The 20,192-nt window shown below is 45.5% G+C and overlaps 1 protein-coding gene across 3 annotated transcripts in view; it reads right to left on the reverse strand.

Moving 5' to 3' along the window:
* Nucleotides 1-715: 715 nt before the first annotated feature.
* Nucleotides 716-20,192, reverse strand: part of PLEKHM3 (pleckstrin homology domain containing M3) — a 162,854-nt gene continuing 143,377 nt past the window's right edge. For all 3 annotated transcript variants that reach the window (XM_006759432.2, XM_015561121.1, XM_015561120.1), the window contains one exon: nucleotides 716-1,296. In XM_006759432.2, coding sequence (XP_006759495.1) covers nucleotides 1,119-1,296 — 178 coding nt within the window. In that variant the 3' untranslated portion in view covers nucleotides 716-1,118. The remainder of the gene's footprint in view (nucleotides 1,297-20,192) is intronic.

A 20,192-nucleotide genomic window follows, 5' to 3' on the forward strand; every position in this document is an offset into this window, starting at 1 on the left:
AGAAGTTCCAGGTTCCTGTGAATTATTTTTTTAAGATTAAGAAAAGATGAAAGTAGAAGTGGTTAACTTGACAAAGGTCAAAATGAAAGTGCAATGAAGAGCAATGAGAAACAAAGCATTTACACCGAACAGGTAGGAGTTGCCTGCACAGGATTCTGTGGAAAGAAACTGCAGACCGTCTGTTGGAATGCATGCGCTCGATATCTACCAGTCTACACACCGATGTCCTAACAACCTCGGACATTGCCCCACGCCAGCTCCATTAACATGTCATACGTGTCACCCGAGCCCCGGAGCAATGCTCACGGGAGAGCTGCGGGGACAACCTGGGACTGTGGCGGCCGCTGCATCACTAGGCGAAGTGGGTTCGTACCAGCAAACAGAGCAACCACGGCAGTAATTGGCCACCGAGGTCTCTTCTTTGTCAAGAAAAACACTTTTCTGACATGGACTTCAATACCAGGATTAGCTCCCCCGATAACTTAGGGGTGCAGATTTTCTTTCAGGGGGAGCTTGCACCCCTGATTTCCAAGCCTTGTGGCTCAGCATAGGGGATCCCCACCTCTGGGGAAGAGCCGGGGCGAGATGCCGGGTCCTGGAGGGATCCCAAGTCACTCCTGGATTTAGGAGCCTTTCTTGGGAAACAGGTGGTGATGGTGCTTGCCTCAGTTACCTCATCGGCTCCGAAGGCTAAAAATAAATAACACAAAAGTAGCCCAAGCCTGCTGTTCTGTGTAATACTTCCTTCCTGGCCTGTGGCCCTGACAGCCAATAGAACAAGCAAAACAAACAAAAAACAAAAAAGGAGAAGAAACAGTCCCCGGCGTGAAGCATTGTGTGTAAACCACGTTTTGCCTGGAAGCGAGCAGCTGAGGTTCATGGCTGAGTGTAAGTGGCTGTTGGTCGTTGTTGGAGCCACAGAGGCTCCGTGGACCTTTCGGACACGGGTGTACACAGAACGTCCCTACAGGTGTGTGCGCGTGTAGATGTGTAAGTATGTATCTATGTCCAGCTGAAGACGAGACGCACTCTTCTTCGAAAGGGGCCTGCCTGGCCGCCAGGAAGCCTCGGGGCCAGTGGATCACCGAGAGGTCACCCCGACCTCGGGCCCCGCCCGGTCAGGTGTTCGGGTAGGACAGCTCGAACATGCTGCAAGCCTCCTCCAGGCTCTCGTCCACGTTCAGCCTCCGCCAGAACGACTTCTGCTTCTTCTGCAGCTCCCGGCGGACACACCTCGGGCAGGGCACAGACTTCTCTTTGCACTCGGAATGGAACACGGCGCCACAACTGCCACACCTGCAAAAGCCAACCAGGGACACGATGAGCGAGGCAGCGACGAGCACGACACACACGCCGGCGACCCCGGGGCCTGCGCCGCTTGGGACACAGATTCGCTTCCAGACAGCCCTGCCGCTTGGGAAGCGGCATGACTCATGGAAGCGAGCGCCTCCGTTTCCCAAATGTTCCAGGTCGAATTGCACTTGAAAACGTGTGTGTGTGTGTGTGTGTGTGTGTTTAGAACTAGCTGGGAAGACGCCTGGGGCTTCTCTGGAATGGAGCCTGCAGGCAGCTGACTCTGTGACCCCCGGGACCACGCACTGAGCTCTGGAAGCTCCGTGTCAGTTTCCTCTCCACCCGGAGCGAAGGGTGTTAGTAACTCTCGGGCGGAGGACAGAAAGCGAGAGGGAAGGGCCTCTGTGAGGGAAAACACGCCCAGCCCCGTGACAGCCCCGTTACCGCTAGGAAAGCGCAGTCCCCTCCGGGCACCGTGAGCTGAGCGGTTCCCCACGGATCCCACCTTTATTGGACGGTGTCCAGAGGTAAAACTGAAAGGAGTTTTAGGGATAAAATAGGCAGGTTTAGTGGGTTACCCCCTAGGAACCCCCTCCCTCTGTGCGAGTCTGTATTTGCTTCCAATAAATTTCCACCCTTTTCATCTACCACCTCTTGTCGTGGCTTCATTCTTCGAATCCATCTAGACGAGGACCCGGGAAAGAAATCACCCTTGCATCCTGCTCAGGAAAACACCCTGACTCAAAATGACACATTTTCATTTTTGAATGCTGTCTTGTGGTCTGTTGTTGTCCTTAGTTGTTGTTTTTTTTAAATTAGGACTCCCCCTCCCCCCTTTAAGTCTACCTTTATGAAGCAAGTGGGAACAGTAAGGCATGAGAGAGCGAGGAAGAGAACACAGTCCCGAGCAGCACACAGATACTCTCATTTGTGAGGAGACATTCCAGGCGGATGGATGCCTGTCTGCTGCTTGGCTCGGTGCTGGAAGCCTGAGCAGGAGTCTACACGGCTGTTTTTACTGCAAAGTCTTAATAATGAGGAGCCGACGGGCACCGCGATGGTTGGCTCGGTGGGTGGCTTGCCCATGTGCATTAATTTCTCATGCCCCCCGCCCCCCACGAGCAACCAGCGACTATGACCTTGCCCCTGGAGCCCAGGAATTGGGCCACATGACTGTGTTCAACCAGCAACACCAGGGAGAGGCCTGCCTGGGCCTGGTACAAAGCCGCTGCGGCTACAAGGGAACCAGCCCTCAGGGCTCAGCCTTGGGCTTTTTTTGGTTTTCCCATAATAGCCTGAGTTTTGTTCCTGGGCTCCGGATGGTCTTTTTTAAAAAAATTACTGATGAGAGAGAGGAAGGTAGACAGAGGGGAAGAGAGAAAGAGAGAGAGAGAGAGAGAGAGAGAGAGAGAGAGAGAAACATCAGTCGGACACCTCCCACACATGCCCCCATCAGGGATGGAACCTGCAACCTTGGTTGGGGTTGATGCTCCAAACAACTGGACACATGGCCAGGACCAGATGGTCTTTCAAGCGCCTTCCCTCGCCTGCACCGACTTACCCCTGGCACCAATCAGGAGTCAGAACGTTTTGTCAAAGGAGGACCTTCCTAGCATCATCGCCTGTGCCCAGGAGGGAAGGCAGCAAGTTGGAAGGAGAGACACTGGGGAGGGTCAGCGTCAGCGACAGAGAGAAGCTCCATGGCCCGTGGTCTCCGGCCAGCCCCGCTCTCTGGCCCAGAGAGCCTCGTGGCCAGGAGAGCAAGCAGTGGGTGAGATGGCTGACCCCAATCCCACCGTGAAAGCCCTGAACTGTGCCGGCCCCAGCCCCCTAATTCCCATGATGGAGCCCCAACCCTCAATGTCACTGTTAGGAGAGGGGGCCGTTGGGAAGTAATTAAGGTTAAACACATTGTAAGGGTGGGCCCTGCTCTGACAGGATTAGTGCCCTATAGGAAAGGACCAGAGGACTCAGAGGAAAGGCCTGCAACCCGGTGGCCTCCACCAGCCAGGAAGAGGGCTCCACCGGAACCAGGCCCTGTTGGACCCCGCCTGGGCCCCAGGCTCAGAACCGGAAAAAAGGAACACCGTGGGGCTGTGTCTGCCAGCCTGGGCAGACGGAGACATGGCCTTGAGCAAGTTACATCTCAGAGCTTTGTCAGTTTCCTTATCTGCTAGGCAGCTAGGCAGCGTTCGCATGACCACAGGCCTCACAGAGGTGTGGGGCTCAGGTGAGGTCATGAGGAAAGCGCGTAGCACAGTCCCCGGCATGTGGTAAGTGCTTCCCGTGAGTGACCTGGGCTGGGGACTCACTTCCTTGGCGCTGGGCTTCCTCATTTGTAAAAGGCTGCTCCCCATGACCTCCCTCCTCCCCACCGGGGTCTGCGAGACCGAAATGGGTGACTGTGAGGAGGGACCTTGGGAGGGCAAGCGTGACACCATCTCTCACGGGGACTCCAGCTTCTCCACACGGGCGCTGTCCTGACCCGGGCAGCTGACATCCGGGTCATGCTAGCATCTCTGCCCCAGCCCCTCCCTCCTTGCGGGGGGAGGGGGAGGTCAGCCCAGATCTGCCTGGAGCCTCTCGTCTAGGCCAGCTCCTCCCGGTGGCAGTGGCTTTGTCCCCACTGGGTCAGACCTCTGTGGAAGCCCCTGACAGTGAAGTGACACTAATGGCAGCTTTATCAAATAAATTTCCTCCTTCCTGCCCCTTGCCCTGCGGGGTCAGCCAGCGACTTATACACAGAGGGATGTTGCCCAGGGCAGTGATTGATAAGGAGGGAACCGCTGGGTTCCTTCAGTGCCACCCCTTATCTCTGCTGACACCGGTCCCCTCACCCCACCCCACCCCACCCCGTGGTAGAGGCTGAGTCTTATCAAATGTTTGTGGTGCAGCAAACACCCACGGGTGATGGAGGGACCGGTGCACCTGCTCTTTCTAGCCAAAGGTCAGTAACTGAAAAAAAAAGTGAGATAAAAAAATTAATGATTTCAAAATGGAACCAAGTCCTATTTTCTAACAATTTGTAACCCAGCAGGCGTCTTTTGAACTATATAATGGCTAGACTGATCAATGACCTTCCTAAATTCTGAGACTCTATTGTTAATTCCCCCCTAATTTTTCCTTTAAAGGGAAAGAATAGGGGCAGGAACAGGAAGAAGGAAGAGAAACTGTTCCTCTTATATCATTTTTTATGGCGTGCTGAGATAAAAATGTAATGCACAGGAAAAATAAAATATTTGCATTAAAAATGCAATCTATAGGGATGCTCCTCCTTAAGAATAGGACTTTATTGAAAAGGATCTTTCACTTTAAAAAGTCACTGGCTCCTTAATATTTACCGAATGTCCTTCAAATATGATTTAACCAACGCAACTTTTCAGGAACATGGCTTTTATTTAAGACAAATCCACTAGTGTAATCATCTGTGCAGAAAATTGCCACGGATAATGAAAGGGAAACGTCCCTTTGGAGTCCTGAGGGGCAAATCAAAGGAGGGCCAGCCCCTTCGCGTCGGAGCCATCAGGCCTGCCATCAGCGGCTTCCTTGCTGTCGCATATGGCTGTGCAGCCCGGAGAACAAAGGCCCGTGGCCTCCCTCTCCGGTGCCACGGAGAATGCCACTGCAGGGACACGCCGGCTGCACAGCCATCCAGCGGTTTTTCCTGAAAGCATCCATGGCTTCACTTCATCCAGGCATCCCCACCTCAGCACGTCTCACATTTTGGGCCGGATAGTCCTTTGTTGTGGGGAGGCTGTCCTGTGCATTGTGGGATGTTTAGCAGCATCGCCGGCTTCTACCCACTGGATGCTAGTACCACCCTTCCTCCATTCCCTCCTTTTGTGGCAACCAACAACGTCTCCAGACACTGACAAATGTCCAAACGTCCCCTGGGATGGAGGTCATCCCAGCTGAGAACCACTGACCTAATTTATCTGGGGAAGGCATCCCAGCAGAGGTACCAGGGGCTAAAACAGCCCCTTCCCCCTGTTATACTCACACTAATCAATAAAGCCCACATCACTTCCATATATATTTAAATTTATTTTTAAATATGTTTTTATTGATTTCTGAGAGAAAGGTAGAGGGAGAGAGAGATAGAAACATCATTGATGAGAGAGATTCATTGATGGGCTGCCTCCTGCACGCCCCCCTACTGGGAATGGAGCCAGCAACCTGGAGATGTGCCCTGACCGGGAATCAAACCATGACCTCCTGGTTCATGGATCAATGCTCAACCATTGAGCTACACTAGCGGGGCACAAATATATATATATTTAATACATCAACTGATTAAAACAGCTGAAACTCACTAGCATTAACCACCCGGTGGTTTCTAAAAATAATTTAGAAAATCTTTTAAGAAGTTGATACCCAGGACAGATTCTCTGCGTTGCTCAGGAACCCTAACTTTCTCTCAGCTCACTCCGATTTTTAGTTCTCCCCAAGCCATCTTGGTGGCTGGCTCTGGGTCGCCCAGACCCTTTGGGTGGCGTCTTCGTGCTTGTCTGGGCCATCTAGTGAGTCAAAACCAAAAAGCTTGGTATTTGCTTCATAAAATGAATTGCTTTTATGCACCCAAAGCAGCTAGGCTTTAGCAGCCACTGTAGAGAAGGGGAGGCCAGTAAATAGCAAGGCCAGTGACTGCAGCGGGAGAGCTTGGCCACAGTGAGGAACCCTTCATGTGAAAAGCACTACTTTAAATTGTATTTATTTGCACTGACTAAGCAAAAGCTATGAAATAGTTTAGATGAATTAGTACATGCAGCTCTATCAGGAAGTTGGCCCAAAGGAGCTGACGCTGCCCCTATCCCATGAGATTACAATGAAATATTAAGGGTTTCTCTCTAAGCCTCTCCCACCCTCATCACACCAGCTCTCTCCAAGGGGGGTGCGGGAAGAATTGGGGCTTTTATTTGAGGGTGAGGGGTGGCAGCTGGCTAGAGGCAGCAATCACTTACCGCTGCCTGTGGAAGTAATTTTGTGTTTGAACCGTTAGGACAGCCGTGTTGGAGTGAACCAGGTGCATGTCCGCACTGGATTCACCATAGGATGTGGGACGCGAAAGGAGCAGGTTGAGTTTGGCCTTGGTGAAAGCTCTGGGGGACAATGGCATCCATTATTCCCGAGTCCCTGGCAAGTGGGTCCCCTTTCTTGGGCCGGGGGCAAGAGAACATGTCTACAATCTGGGCAAAACGAACCTCACTGTGTGTGTTAGTTAAGGCACCTTGGCACGAGACTATACATGTTACGAACAGTTGTTCACCTAACAATGAGCTTCCTGACTGACCGGCGGCCAGTGAGGGAGTTCATAACCCGGAAATCTAATAGTGAGTAGTTGCCAAGAGATGGGACAGACACGCTGTTCTTCTCACAGCCATCAAAACCCAGAAGACCCACCTGCCACAAACCCACAGAAGCAGATGTATGCAGGGGAAAGGGTCGCTGCTCAAACCTTATGGAGCAGAAGCAAGAATTACTGCTGCAGACAGTTTCCTGTTCTGGAATGCTGATGATGTGAGAGCAATTAGAGACAGGCACGAGGTGCTGTCTGCGCCCTTCCAGGTTCTAGCTGCTCAGGAGGCCACAGGAGACTGCTACTGACCCCTGCCCCAGGCTGAGGTCACCGTCCGCTCTGCTCTGTCGACGCTGGGTCCTACTCCTGCTGCATTTTTATTTTTGGCTCCGGCAGTGACCTCAGATACTTCGCTAGGATTCAGATTCAGGCTTGAGTTTGGCTGGATTTCTGACAAGAGAAAGGGCAGGCCCGCAGCGCGGGGTATCGCTGTGGCTGCTTCCCCCGCAGAGCCCACGGCGAGCAGGGCGGGGTGCAGAAGTAGGCCCACGTTATCAGGCATGCGAGTGTGGTTTGGTAGATAGCGCCTATGGAAGGTGCCCCATAAGGCCACTAGCCATTATTGGTTTTTCTAAGAAACCAGGGTGATGATTTAAATCTCTTAGCTAAGGAAGGTAGTAATTGGGGCCTGGTTATTTTAATGTTTTGGGTTGGTGTTTTCTTCTGTTATTAGGTAAGTAAATCACATAAGCAAACAACTTATAATTTGCTTGAATAGGAACTTGGCCAATAGTACCTACGCTGTGTGCCTGTGTAGGTACATAGGTGGTATATATGTACTTACTTTACATACATGTCTGCTGTTTAGAAGAAAACACAGACATGTTACTAAATATCCTGAGATAAAATTAATTTGATATGATTAAACAAATCATATAATGTAACAGATTCACTTTATTGGGGGAGGGAATAGCCGGGTTAAGATAAAGACAGATTAACACACAATTTCAATAAGAAACTGATTATGACCCAGTTGGCATGGCTCAGTGGTTGAACGTCGACCTATGAACCAGAAGGTCATGGTTTGATTTTTGGTGAGGGCAGATGCCCGGTTGCAGGCTCGATCCCCAGTGTGGGGCATGTAGAAGGCAGCTGATCAATGATTCTCTCTCATCATTGATGTTTCTGTCTCTCTCTCCCATCCTCTCTGAAATCAACACAGATATATTAAAAAAAAGAGAAACTGATTTGGTTGGTGCTGATGGTGAGGGGCGCCCAGGTTTCACGCCTCCTCCTGGAGCACCACCTGTGGTCAAGCCTGCGCCAGGATGACCAGAGGCCCCTGATTCCACCACAGCAGCAGCGGGGTGGGGAAAAGCGCTGTCTGGAAACGTTGGATTCCAGAACTATCGTGGCTCCTTGTAGAGTGGGAAATAGATACACTTGGGCCTGTCACATTTAGGAGTGTTCCTTGTAATTTGTTTTCTTTTTTTTGGCTCAGGATAGGGATATGGGGGCTAAGCAGGTATCCATATGGTTTGACTAGAATTTTAAGAGACTGGAAAAGATCCAGCTCCTTTGGCCAAATGTCTGGCCGATTAAGGCGTTTCTGTGCTAGCTCATCAAGCGACTGCAATAGTTCTGTATGGTAAACGCAAATACAGCATGATCAGGATTAGACATCTAAATTAGGCAGCATCTGTATGGCCCTTTGCCCCTGTTTTTACACAAATTATCCTTACATTAGCTCTCTGAGCTAGGTACTATTTGTTTTCCTATTTTTAATAAGTTGGCCAGTAAATAGATAAAATGAAGTGAAAAAATAAAACGACTGGTGGCTAATCTGGCCCCAGAACTAGTTAAGTGATCAGCTGTGGACTAGATCCCAGTCTTCTGACTTGAAACCTGGCCCTTTTCCCTGTTACTGGCCACATGCTCCTTTAAGTTATTCAAAACATCCCTAAATACCTGCTAGGACTCAAATCTGGGAAGAACAATTGGTATGTCCTGCAATGATCTTTTTATTTACCTCTTAATCCCCAGAGTTAATTAAGGAAGGCTTTTTCCCTGATTGTACCCACAAAGCATTTGGCTTTCACAGGTCTTGCACTTTTAGTTTGTAAACCAAGCTTAGCTAATACCTTTGACAAAAGCTTTACTTAAAATCTTGGCTTTCAAACAGAATGTAAACAAGGGTTAATTAATTCATTTGTTAATTTTGCTACCCTACTGGGGACAGTAACTCCCCATTACCTTTAGTGCAAACGCTTAATAAATGCTTCTTGGTGATTTGTAGACGGTGACAACTTCTCAGCAACAGTCCGTGTGGCTGTACAAAACCATAATAGATTTGACCTGAATGAAATAGTTTTGGGGGGATAGAGAAAAACTGATATTTCTGACACTTCTAAGTTTTGTTTTGTTTTATGGTTCACCTGGCAGTTAATATAAATCTCAACAATTAAATGTCCATCTTTTGAAAATCTTATTTAATATTAGAGAAGTAAAGGAACTGCAGGAGGATTTTAAAATGTTCTATAATTTCTGTCAAAAGCTAGAATAAATTATAATTGTAGCCATAGAGAACCATAACCAAGAGCAATGGCTTTCTGCAGGGATTTCTAAAGTAGTTCAACATCTAAGGGCCCAAGAAATGTTCAGAAATTCCTTGCTACATCTAAAACAAAGGGCATGAATATGAGAGTATTACCAGGCTAATGCAGATTAAAAAACAATAATCTTGAATAATCTTGGCTTATATATGAATTCCATTGATTCACTAGTCTACTTTTGTATGTAAAAATGAAAAATTTAACTGTCAAGTTTTGAAGTAAGCCTCTTTAAAAGAAATAATTTATAAGGATGATAGGTATCTAAGACTTTGAATAGGATTTACTTCTATAAACATTATATTTCAATTCCTCAAAGTACTAAGATACTTACTGGAGCAAAAAAAAAAATTTTTTTTCAAGCATGAATACATTAGAAAAATGCAAAAAAGTTTAGAAGGTAAACCAAATCTAATTTCATGAGCAGCATGATGGGTTGCTTAGGAATGAGGTATTGATATAAATTTAGAAGGAGAAATGCTTTCAAAGAAACAACCCAAAGTGTTTTGTCATAACTCGGACTAATCCCCTATTTGTCTCTTCTCACCAATACAATTCTCTTAATGAGACGGCATTACATGAGTTTCTAATTCTCCATGTGTTCTAAGCCAGCAACTCTCAAAGTGTGGTCCCTGGACCAGCCAAACCAGCATCACCAGGGAATTTGTGAGAAAAGCAAAATATCAGGTCCTAATCCAGACTTACTGAATCATAAACTCTAGGGTGGGGCCCAGCAGTCCGTGTTTTAACAAGCCCTCCAGAGAATTTTATGAACGTGAAAGTTTGAAAACCACTGTTCTAGGCCAATCATTTCCAAAGACAACAGGCTAATATTAGAGCTGTTCTAAATATTTAAAACAAAAATATGGACTTCGCAAAACGAAATCAGAAAATTATTAAATAATGTTTTTATATAAGGCTTTACATTTTATATCTATTTTTTCCTCAAAGCTAATAAACAAATCTCATTTTACTTAATTCCAAATAATATGTAGTGGTTTCTGTATTTATTGGCCACTTCCATATTTTTTCCAGAATTAGTTTATGCCCCTTGCCTGTTTTATATCGACTTTTACTGTACTTACTGACTTTTAAAGATTTTTTTATATCCAGGACATTAGTACTTTGTCACATCTGTTGAAAATGTTCCTCCAAGTTTACTGTTTAGCTCTGTCTTTATCTATAGACTTTTTAAAGTTTAATATTTTTTATGTTTTTAAAAGCATTTAACTTTCATGGCTTCTGGGTTTGTGTTAGGCTTAGAAAGACCTCCAGTTAAGATCATACAAATATTCATCCATCTTTTATTTTAGTACTTTATGTGTTTAAATGTTTTTCATGAAAATATCTGATCCATCTAGATATATTCTGATGAAAGGAGAATGGTAAAATCCAGCACTTTTCTTCCTACAAAAGCCTATCTAGCCCCCAGCTCCTTTTGTGGAATGATGCACAGTTTGTTTCACTAATTTGCTGCAGCACCTTTCTCATATACTGAATCCCATTTTTCTTGGGTCTATTTCTGCACTTCTGAAATCGTGTCCCATTGATCTGCGTGTTCCGATGCCTACATTATGCTGTGTATTTTATAATATACTAGAGGCCTGATGCACGGAATTCGTGTGAGAGTAGGCCTTCCTTCCTCTGGCAGGCACCCAGGACCTGGGCTTCTCTTGCAGCCCCGGCTTCGTCCTGATGGAAGGATGGGAGGACATCTGGTCTAATCAGCATATTCCACTTTTATTATTACAGATTTTTATATCTGGTAAAAACAGTCTCCTCTTAGGTAAACAACTGCAGAAATCAATTCTATATTGAATATAATACTGGTGCCCATATTTATGTTAAATGAAAGAATTTGGAATGTATATAATCAATCAACTATTTAAAATTTATATTATATAGTTTTATTTATAAAGTTTATTTAAAATGAGATGCAGATGCACTTGTATAAACATCCCAGGTGGTCAAAGATTAATCCTTGCTTAGAGATTTAATGTATTGAACATCTCAGATTTTTTTTCATCTTTATTTAGTGATAAAGGTATTGTGCAAATTTGGTGAGTTAAATTAATAGCCTGATTGTTGACATGTTTATAAATTAAGAAACATGGTTCAATTGTGTAATGATGTATAAATATTTACTCACTCACATGATCCTACTGTGCATGAACCAAGCACGTATGATCTTGGACAATTATCGCAATAATGCGTAAAAGCAGATACATGTTAACAGTGAATAAGGGAAGGAGACGTGAACAACCATGCTTGCTTTGGCAGCCCCTTTCACTGAGTGCGAACACTCTTTGGAACTTTGGTTTCCACTCTGCGTATTAGTAAAGTTGGACGGAACTGATGATCACAGTAATAAACATAGTTATGCTATGTCAAGCAATACACAGGTAAGGCACCTAGAAGTCACTGAAAATTTTATTTCTTTCAACACTAGATTTATTCATAAGACAGGAATAGGGCGAAGGCTGGATGCCGGTTTATCAGCGAAGGAAAGTCAAAGGCAACGACACAGTCACTCACGGAGGGAATCCAACGGGAGCTGCAGCTCCGGTCTGTGAGCCTGTGCTGTGCTGACCAGTAACTAAGCCTTTTCTCTTTTGTCTTTTGTCCCTGGGCAAACTCTAGATTCAGTGAGAAAAACTGAGGTAAGAAACTTTCAGGTGGGGCTAGGCGTGGGGAAGAAGGGTTAAGTACCGCGCGTAGGTACTTTCCAAGTATTAAGGTCTCTCTCTTTTAAACAGTAGACCTCACGTGTGCTCTCAGGGCAGTCGGAGGAAGGGAAAAGCCATCTTTCTTGCTTGCTGCTTTGACATTCACGTCACTCCCCATCACTCCACCCTGTCCTTCTCCTCCGCCCCCCGTCTTCCCTACTGCCAGGGATTTCTTGCTTCTCTTTTCATTCTCAGTTCTGCACTTTTTCTTCCAAATCATTGATGCACACTGCTTTCCAGCTATGTCTCTTAATTTAAATTTTCTTTCCCTTCACCAAGGATTCTCTTTCTAGCAAAAAGGTATTAACATCTCTCTCAGAGAAAGGCTTTAAGATCCTTCAAAGTCCTAACTGTCGAGGCCAAATCAGATCTTTCAGTTTGAGTTAAATCAGTTCAAATTAGTGGTTCCCAGTGTTTCCCCTGCAGTCTTTGGAAACCATCGACCATCACCAGAAGTATTAGTGAAAGGTAGGCAGTGGAGCCTTTTGCCCTCCCAAAATGGTTTGTGGGTCCCTCAAATTTCAGGCTAGTGTTCTGACAAAAAAGAGTGAGGCAGAAGGAGTATTACACTGGATTCAGCAGCCTGAGTCTTCCTCTAGCGATGGCTATGGTTTTGGGTGGGGATGCTGATCTTGATGGGGGTTAAGGGTTGGAAGTGGGGTTGGGGGAGGGGAGGGTGTTATAGGGGATGAGAGAGTGATTGCTAAGTTCCCTCTGACTCTACAAAGGGTCTGTGCTCTGATATAAATTCAGTCCAAATACCAACTTTCGTACAGAGTGTGAACATCTATGGGCTGGGTCTTTATCTCCATTTTAAGTGTTTTGAAGGCATTCCAAACTGAACAGAGTTTATTGATGGTAGCTATAAGCATCATATGCAGATGCTTCCTGATGCAACATTGAGTGTTTTAATATTCAGAATGCTAAAGGGGTTTAAGAAAATTATGATAACAGACACTAGATATTGCAATAAAACCAAAAAGCATTTTTAAAAAAACAACTTTAAGAAGATATTACCACTTGTATTCCCATAATTAGTTGGATGAAAAAAGTCTCAAAATATCAAAAACATATACCGACAAAACCAAGATACGATTGTACCTTTTGTAGTCCTAAAGCATAAAACAGTTCATTTCAGAACATACTGCTCAGTCTGAAAAGTCAACATTTTTTTGTATGCAAAGGTAAATACTCCTTCTCTTGCCTATTGTGTATTTCAGGTTACTTATTTACAGTCCCATACGGCAGGAAAAAGCACACACTAAAAAATGACCTAAGAGATGTTCTGAAAATTAGATTATCTGAGTAGCTTAGCAAAGCTCTTATTTTTGACATTAAAGTTTCCACTGGGCCAGTAAAACACATCTGTCCCTAACATGCTGCGTTGTCACTCATTCAATAAAGTCACACAACCTTGGTAATGTCTACATTGAAGTAGACAGTTTCCCTGGAATTAGTTTAGAAGCTATTGCTAATAAAAGAAAAACATGTTAAGTACAGATTTGAAGAACTAAAACAAAGCAAATTCTTCATTTATTCATGGGCTATTTATTGAGCATTTACTATGTGGTATTCTAGATGAAGAGGATGGGGCAGTGAGCAAAACAGACAAAGTCAGTTTCCTCAGGAAGCTTATAATATTTCCAAATGGACTGACTCACAATTTCAATTTCTATCTTACTCCCTCTGGGTGAATTCTGGCAAAAACCAGTCAATTTACTGAAAACACTATGACAAACCATCAAAAAGACTAATACAAAATGCTAAGCCATAAAACGGAAGTAAAGCTCTTACTCCTTTGGTCAGTTGGAGCTTAAATCAGTGCCATGAGCCTGGGGTGCAGACCCAGAGGCGGTGGCTCATCAGAGGTCACACCGCCAGGTGGTGGCAGAGTCAGGAGTGACACGCAGACTTCTTCATTCCTAGGCCAGTGAGCTTTCTGTGGACTAGCCTGCCTTCATTTATTAAAAGGATCTTATTGATTTTAGAGCCAATTAATTGTATCTTTGTCAGTAAAATAAAAGTTTATAAATGAAATGTGATTATTGTCCTGGATCTGATATGAGGTGACAAAAAAGCTGGATATACAATTATGTATTTAATATGATTTCAAGTTGACTAACCAAAATACATATATATGTATATCTATAATAATAAAAGCATAATATGCTAATTAGACCGGACAGCCAAACAACCTTCCAGATGACCTTCCAGCCTCTAGTATGCATACATATATTAGAGAAACTGTCTTTATACTCTTGTGTACTTTTCAAAATTTTTATAATGAACATCAGTTAACTTTATAGTTAGAAAGTTGAAATACGAGTGAAACAATGGTGAACATTTCCCCCTCCAACAAAAAATTGGGTTGTCTAAAATGTTTAGAGGTAAGATGATGAGCACAGTATTAACCAGACACCTAATTAGATGCCTGGTAAGAAATGTGGCTAGGTGGAGATGACAGCCATCTATTCAAGTGACCAAATGGTTTCAAAAAAACAATGGTGGCCTCGCCAGCTAAGACCGTGTTTATAAACGCACCGTATTTATCAAGGGGCTTAATGGCATCAAAGGTCAGGTCAGTCCTGAGGGTTTCACAAAAGTCTTGTCTGTGTGAGACATTCCGAGACATTTTGACACGTGAATGTAGGAGCCACCGGGCCAAGGTGAAATGTTATTTACCAAGTTCCTCTGTGACCAAAGTTTAAAAGCCAAAAAAACGAGCATTGTGCTAGAGTTTTTATCCAAGAAAACCTGCACCGACACAAATACACAGAAGAGCGGGCAGTCGTAGGGCCGAAGAGTCGAATTCCATCCCGGTCAGCCTCCAGCCTGCGCTGCCACTCACAACATCTGGGAGCTCTCGGCCTGATCCTCTCCTCTCCGAACGCCTAGCTGCTCTCCACACGCCCCTCCGCCTCTGTCCCTTTCTGATTCTAGAACACAGGCAGGGGTCCTGTCTCCCACCCTGGTGTTAGAGGGCCCTGGGGAAATGCCTCAGTGTGCCCCCCTTCCATACCAGAGGGAGAAGGAACAGGGGATGGAGACTCCTCCTTCCTCCGCCACGGCCCCACTCCCTCTCACTGCTGTGCGGATCCCACACCTCATTACAACGCTCACGGAGTGGCTGCCTCCCAAGAAAAGCCACAGAAAGGAAATATCATTAAAAAAGTGTATATGCTTAAGGGAAGCCGTTCCCTCCCTTAAGCCCGGCCCGAGCCAAAGCTGTTGTTCTCTATTGTTGAACAGGATGTGACAGGACTGCCAAGCTCTGCCCACAAACCTGCTAATTAGATGCCCTGACAGTGTTTGTTTTGGAGCCTTTCCCAACAAAGGAATGTGTCAGGCTGATTAGTGAGAAAAGGGTATGTAATGTATGTGTACTCTAGTCCAGATGAGGGCATAATCCAGGTATTCAGTCTGTTTGCGCAAGGACTCGCAGCAAAACGGAGGCTGAGCAAATAGGAAGCCACAAGGACAGACCAGCTTCTGGGCAATGCTCTCAGTCCTCCTCTGGAGTTTTGTTTTACGGCCCCCGCCCCCACCGAAAAAATTCCTGCCTGAACATGAAGCTCTTGTTCAAAAAGTGACACACTGGAACTGGCTCCCCAGAAAAATGGAAGAGCCTTTGTCAGGGTGCTGGCAGATCTGGGTGTTGATGATTTTCTAGGCACATAAATAAGCGACAACTTTAGGCAAAGCCACCTCCACAAATTAAAGGGAATGAGGGCCACAGGAAACACCGCTCTGCAGGGACCGTTCGGGTCGAGCTGAGAAAACGGTGTGTCTCAGCATCCGCTGTGGGAAGAAGTCATTCTGTAGTTTACAAGAAAGCAGTTTCTTTCTCTTTTGAAACAAACCTTTACAAGGTTTGACTACAATTAGCTGTCGGAAGCTTCGTGTGCACACGAAGCTCCAAGAAGGGCAGAAAGTGCCAAGGCGAAGAACAAAGTCCGTGCCCCAACAAGTCCAGGTCCTCAGGGGCAGGTGGTAGGGATTGCAGTGAAATGCACAGTGACAAAGACCGATTCATAAAGTCAGGTGTGTTGGGAGGGAACCCCATGTTCTTCAGTGCAAGGTGGACGATTCCGGAGCTGGCCAGTTTTTGGAGGCCTTCTTTCTCCGTATGCTAACTTGACAACGTAAGTTTTAAAAATAACACAGATAAGCCCTGTTGGAAACTCACTTGCTATGGACTTTCCCATGAGACCAATGTTCGTGCCCACCGAGAGGTGCAGGAAATGTTCTTGGAATGTGTGCCGGTTTGATGTGGTGTCAGAGTATGTGAACTCGACTGGGGAGAGACTGGTGCCGATAAGTTCAAGGTCCTGAGGGCAATGGCTATTTCTCGGAGGCAGGGAGGGCGTGGCCAAGTATTGTGCACAAGGAAAAACTGGCAGGTAATGCTCAGTCTGCTTCTCTAGAACCCAGTGCTTTAAGAACTTACATGCATATATGCGTAACCCACGGGCACAAACAGTGGTGTGGTGAAGGCCTGGGACGGGAGGAGGGGATGGGAACAAAGGGCACATCTGTATGACTTTCAGCAATAAAGACAAATGTTTAAAAAACCCACATAACCCTTTCAGAAGAGTGACTGCTGAGCTGCAGATGCCCCCAACACTGGGAGAACCGTCCGTGGATGCCTTCCCTCCGGCAAGTGAGTGCTGTTGACCTGGGCCCATGGTCGGCAAACTGCGGCTCGCAAGCCACATGCGGCTCTTTGGCCCCTTGAGTGTGGCTCTTCCACAAAATACCACGTGCGGGCGCACACGTACAGCGCGATTGAAACTTCGTGGCCCATGCGCAGAAGTCGATATTTTGTGGAAGAGGCACACTCAAGGGGCCAAAGAGCCGCATATGGCTTGTGAGCCGCAGTTTGCCGACCACTGACCTGGGCGGCTGAGGCTGGCGCCCAAGAAATACTTTAATGGTAGGTTAGTTGCTCCAACCTTCTGGGTAAAGCTGTAGTGTTGCTTCAGACTTTTACCATGCTCCTCTATCTTTGCAAGTATTCCCCCCCCCTCCCCCCCGAGTTGTACTGAGATAAAAGTGACATATAACGCTGTACTAGTTTCAGATAAACAGCATAATGATTTGGTATGTGTGTATATTGTGAAATGATCCCCACAATAAGTTTAGTTTACATCTGTCACCACACAGTAGTTACACATTTCTTTTTCTTATGATGAGACCTTTTAAAATCTACTTTCTTGGAATCATTCAGATCTGGGACAATATTGTCATCTTTAGTCTCTGTGCTGTACATTACAACCCAGAACTTATCTTACAGCTGGAAGTTTGTACCTTTTGACCATTTACAGCCGTTTTGCCCACCGCCTGCCTCTGGCAACCACAAATCTTTTCTCTGTATCTGAAGTTTTGTTTCTTTGGTGTATGTGTGTATTGTTGTTGTTTTAGATTTCACAGATACGTGAGATCATATAGTATTTGTCTTTCTCTGATTTACTGCGCTTAGTGCAAGCATTTTAAATGCTAACTAATCAGTTTATTTGCAAAACTTTGTGTTCTTAATGAGTGCTCACAATATATTTGGGAGAGCTGAACCAAACAGTAAATTTTTATGGGATGCCTAGCATATATGTAACATACCAAATTCCATGTGAAGTATGGCCACATTCAAATACAGCCGACGAGGGCACAGGGCTCAGAGAGTCTTGGGTGTTTTCCCTATTGGGAAACCTGGAGGGATGATTTGTATGTCACATGAAAAAGCCAACAGAGCGAATGCGTCAGACAGAAAGGATGGCACTGGTCCACGGGAGCTGGCACATTCTGTCAGTCCCATGTTAAAATGCGCTCTGGGTGTTTTTAAGAGGAAGTCTTTATGTACTTGGGATCTGGACGCGTTTCAAGATTCAGGAATGCAATCTTCCAGGGTTGTGTGAGCAGCATTATGTTCTCAGTAACGAGAGAGGACTGGTGATCTGCAGAGGTGTCAGAAAGCAAGCTGCTGGATGGGAGGCAGTTTAAGGATTAAAAAAAGTCTATGTTCTGGGTCATTTTGTGGATTTATTCGATTTTCTTGCTTCTCATCATTCTCCCTTACATCTTAGAGCAGTCCCAGTCTAACCTTCTGATTCTGAATTATGGAAAGTTAGAGGTCTGGTTTCTTATTCTCAACCAGGGAGGGCCCATATTGTCATTTCTGTTTGGTTAGGACGTGGAACTTTCTGTGTTCACAGAATGCTTCTCTCTCCTAACGCTGGACTTTGGCCTTTGTCCTCTAGCAAGGCAAATGCTGGATGAGTCTTAACTCAGTCTGCAGCTCTGGGTCTTCCTATTGTATTTAAAACCTTGAGATTTGGCTTTTAGAGTTCTCCTACTTAATTTGAGAGGAATGTATTTACCTTACGCTTGAGAAGAACGAACAACCCCAGGGGAACTGTCAATGTTACCTTCAGAATGGAGGGGAGGTGGTAGCCCTGACTGAGGCAGCTCCCGGGCTCCCAGGCCCACCCTCGCCAGCTGCCAGCGGAGCCGCCAGGGAAGCTTGCTGGGATCTCCTTCTGCACCCAACCTGGCTGGCTCAGGGCTCTAAGTGTAGAAACTTCCACGGTGCCAAATAAAAGAAAACTCAAGGTAACAGTTTTGGGGGAAGCTTCTTTAATGAGAGGCACACAGTCCCATTCCTACCCCCACTTCCACCCCCACCCCCCAATTTCTTTAGGGGGTATGCTTGCAAACATGGTTTGAAGACTACAGGTCCAGAAGAAACAGTGACGTATAATGAAAAAAAGCCTGGGTTTTTGAAGTTCTATATGTTTGGGTTCAAGTTTTGGCCTTATCTCTTGGGCCAAGGTAATCACCTTCCCTGCACCTGCGTTACCTTGTTATTAAAATGAAGGTCAAACTTCCCTCAGACCGCTGGCATAAGATTAAGTGATGGATGTAAATTGCTAGCATTAGGATTAGTAAGTATTGGTGCCAGGCCCTCTACAATCCCAGAACAGTCTCTTCGTTTGCTGGAGATGGTGTTCTGAAAATTACTACTAAGGCTCTATTTTAAATTACACATCTGTGACGTTTCCCCCTGTATAACAATTAATTTAACAAGGAAAAAAAGTCTGAAGAGTTGACCAATGTTTGATAGATGGTCTTAATCAAATAAGTATGTTAAAACCAAGGATAGTGGAATACTAAATACCTAAATCAGTGCTTGAGAGTCCGAGAGAGCTCTCTAACGCTCTTAGAAACTGTGGAACTTCTTTTTCATCTGCAACGTGCATCATTCCTGTTGATGACACACCACCTGTGGGAGCTTCGGGTTCACACCCTGGCTGTGGCTTCTCCCACACTTCAATACAACCTCCTCATGGCTTGGCGAGCGTCTCTCCGACTGGAGACTGCCAACTATTCATGAGCAAGGAGCACGCCATGTTCACGAGCCTAGCCCGATGCACAAACACAGCGCACTCAATAAATCGCGTCCTGAAAGAATCGCATAGTAGTTCTAATGCTTGTGGAATTTTTAAAAACTGAATTCAGTTTCAGTTCAATGATATCTGGATCTCAAAGGATGTTTTGAGGACACAGAGGGGCTGAATTTAGCAAGCTGGGCAAGGATATGTGTAGTAAGAAATTCACTACATACTTCATTTCTGTGACTTTTTTGTTTTAATCCTCACCCGAGGATATTTTTCCATTGGTTTTTAGAGAGAGGGGAAGACAGAGGGAAAGACAGAGAGAAATATCAATGTGAGAGAAACACATCGATTGGTTGCCTCCTGCTCTTGCCCCGGCCAGGGCCCATGCCAGGGAGGAGCCTGCAACCGAGTTCTGTGCCCTTGACCAAATGGAGCCTGGGCCCTTCAGTCTGCAGGCCAACGCTCTAGCCACTGAGCCAAACCGGCTGAGATTTTTACACATAGCTGTTTACACATGTTTTCTTATGGAAAATTTCAGACATACTCAGAAGTAGAGAGAAGAGTATAATAAACCTTTGTATACCTATCACCTAGCTTTAACAACGATCAATCTTTCATCCATATCTGTCCCCTCTCTCCCACTGCCAGACTATTATGAAGCAAATCCCAGACACCATCTGACTTCATCCATAAAGATTTCAGTTACATAGAGATTTAACAATTTACCCTCCTTACTCAAATTTATTTTTATTTATCACACTTATTAAGTTAGCACATCTTTATGAACGTTTTACACCTGCAATTCTATTTCTGGTTAAAGTTTCTTTTACTAAATCTTTTATTAGCGTTTCTTTCTATCCTTTTCTATAGACTTGTATGA

This window comes from Myotis davidii, unplaced genomic scaffold (genome assembly GCF_000327345.1).
Source record: "Myotis davidii unplaced genomic scaffold, ASM32734v1 scaffold394, whole genome shotgun sequence".
Classification (NCBI taxonomy): domain Eukaryota; kingdom Metazoa; phylum Chordata; class Mammalia; order Chiroptera; family Vespertilionidae; genus Myotis; species Myotis davidii.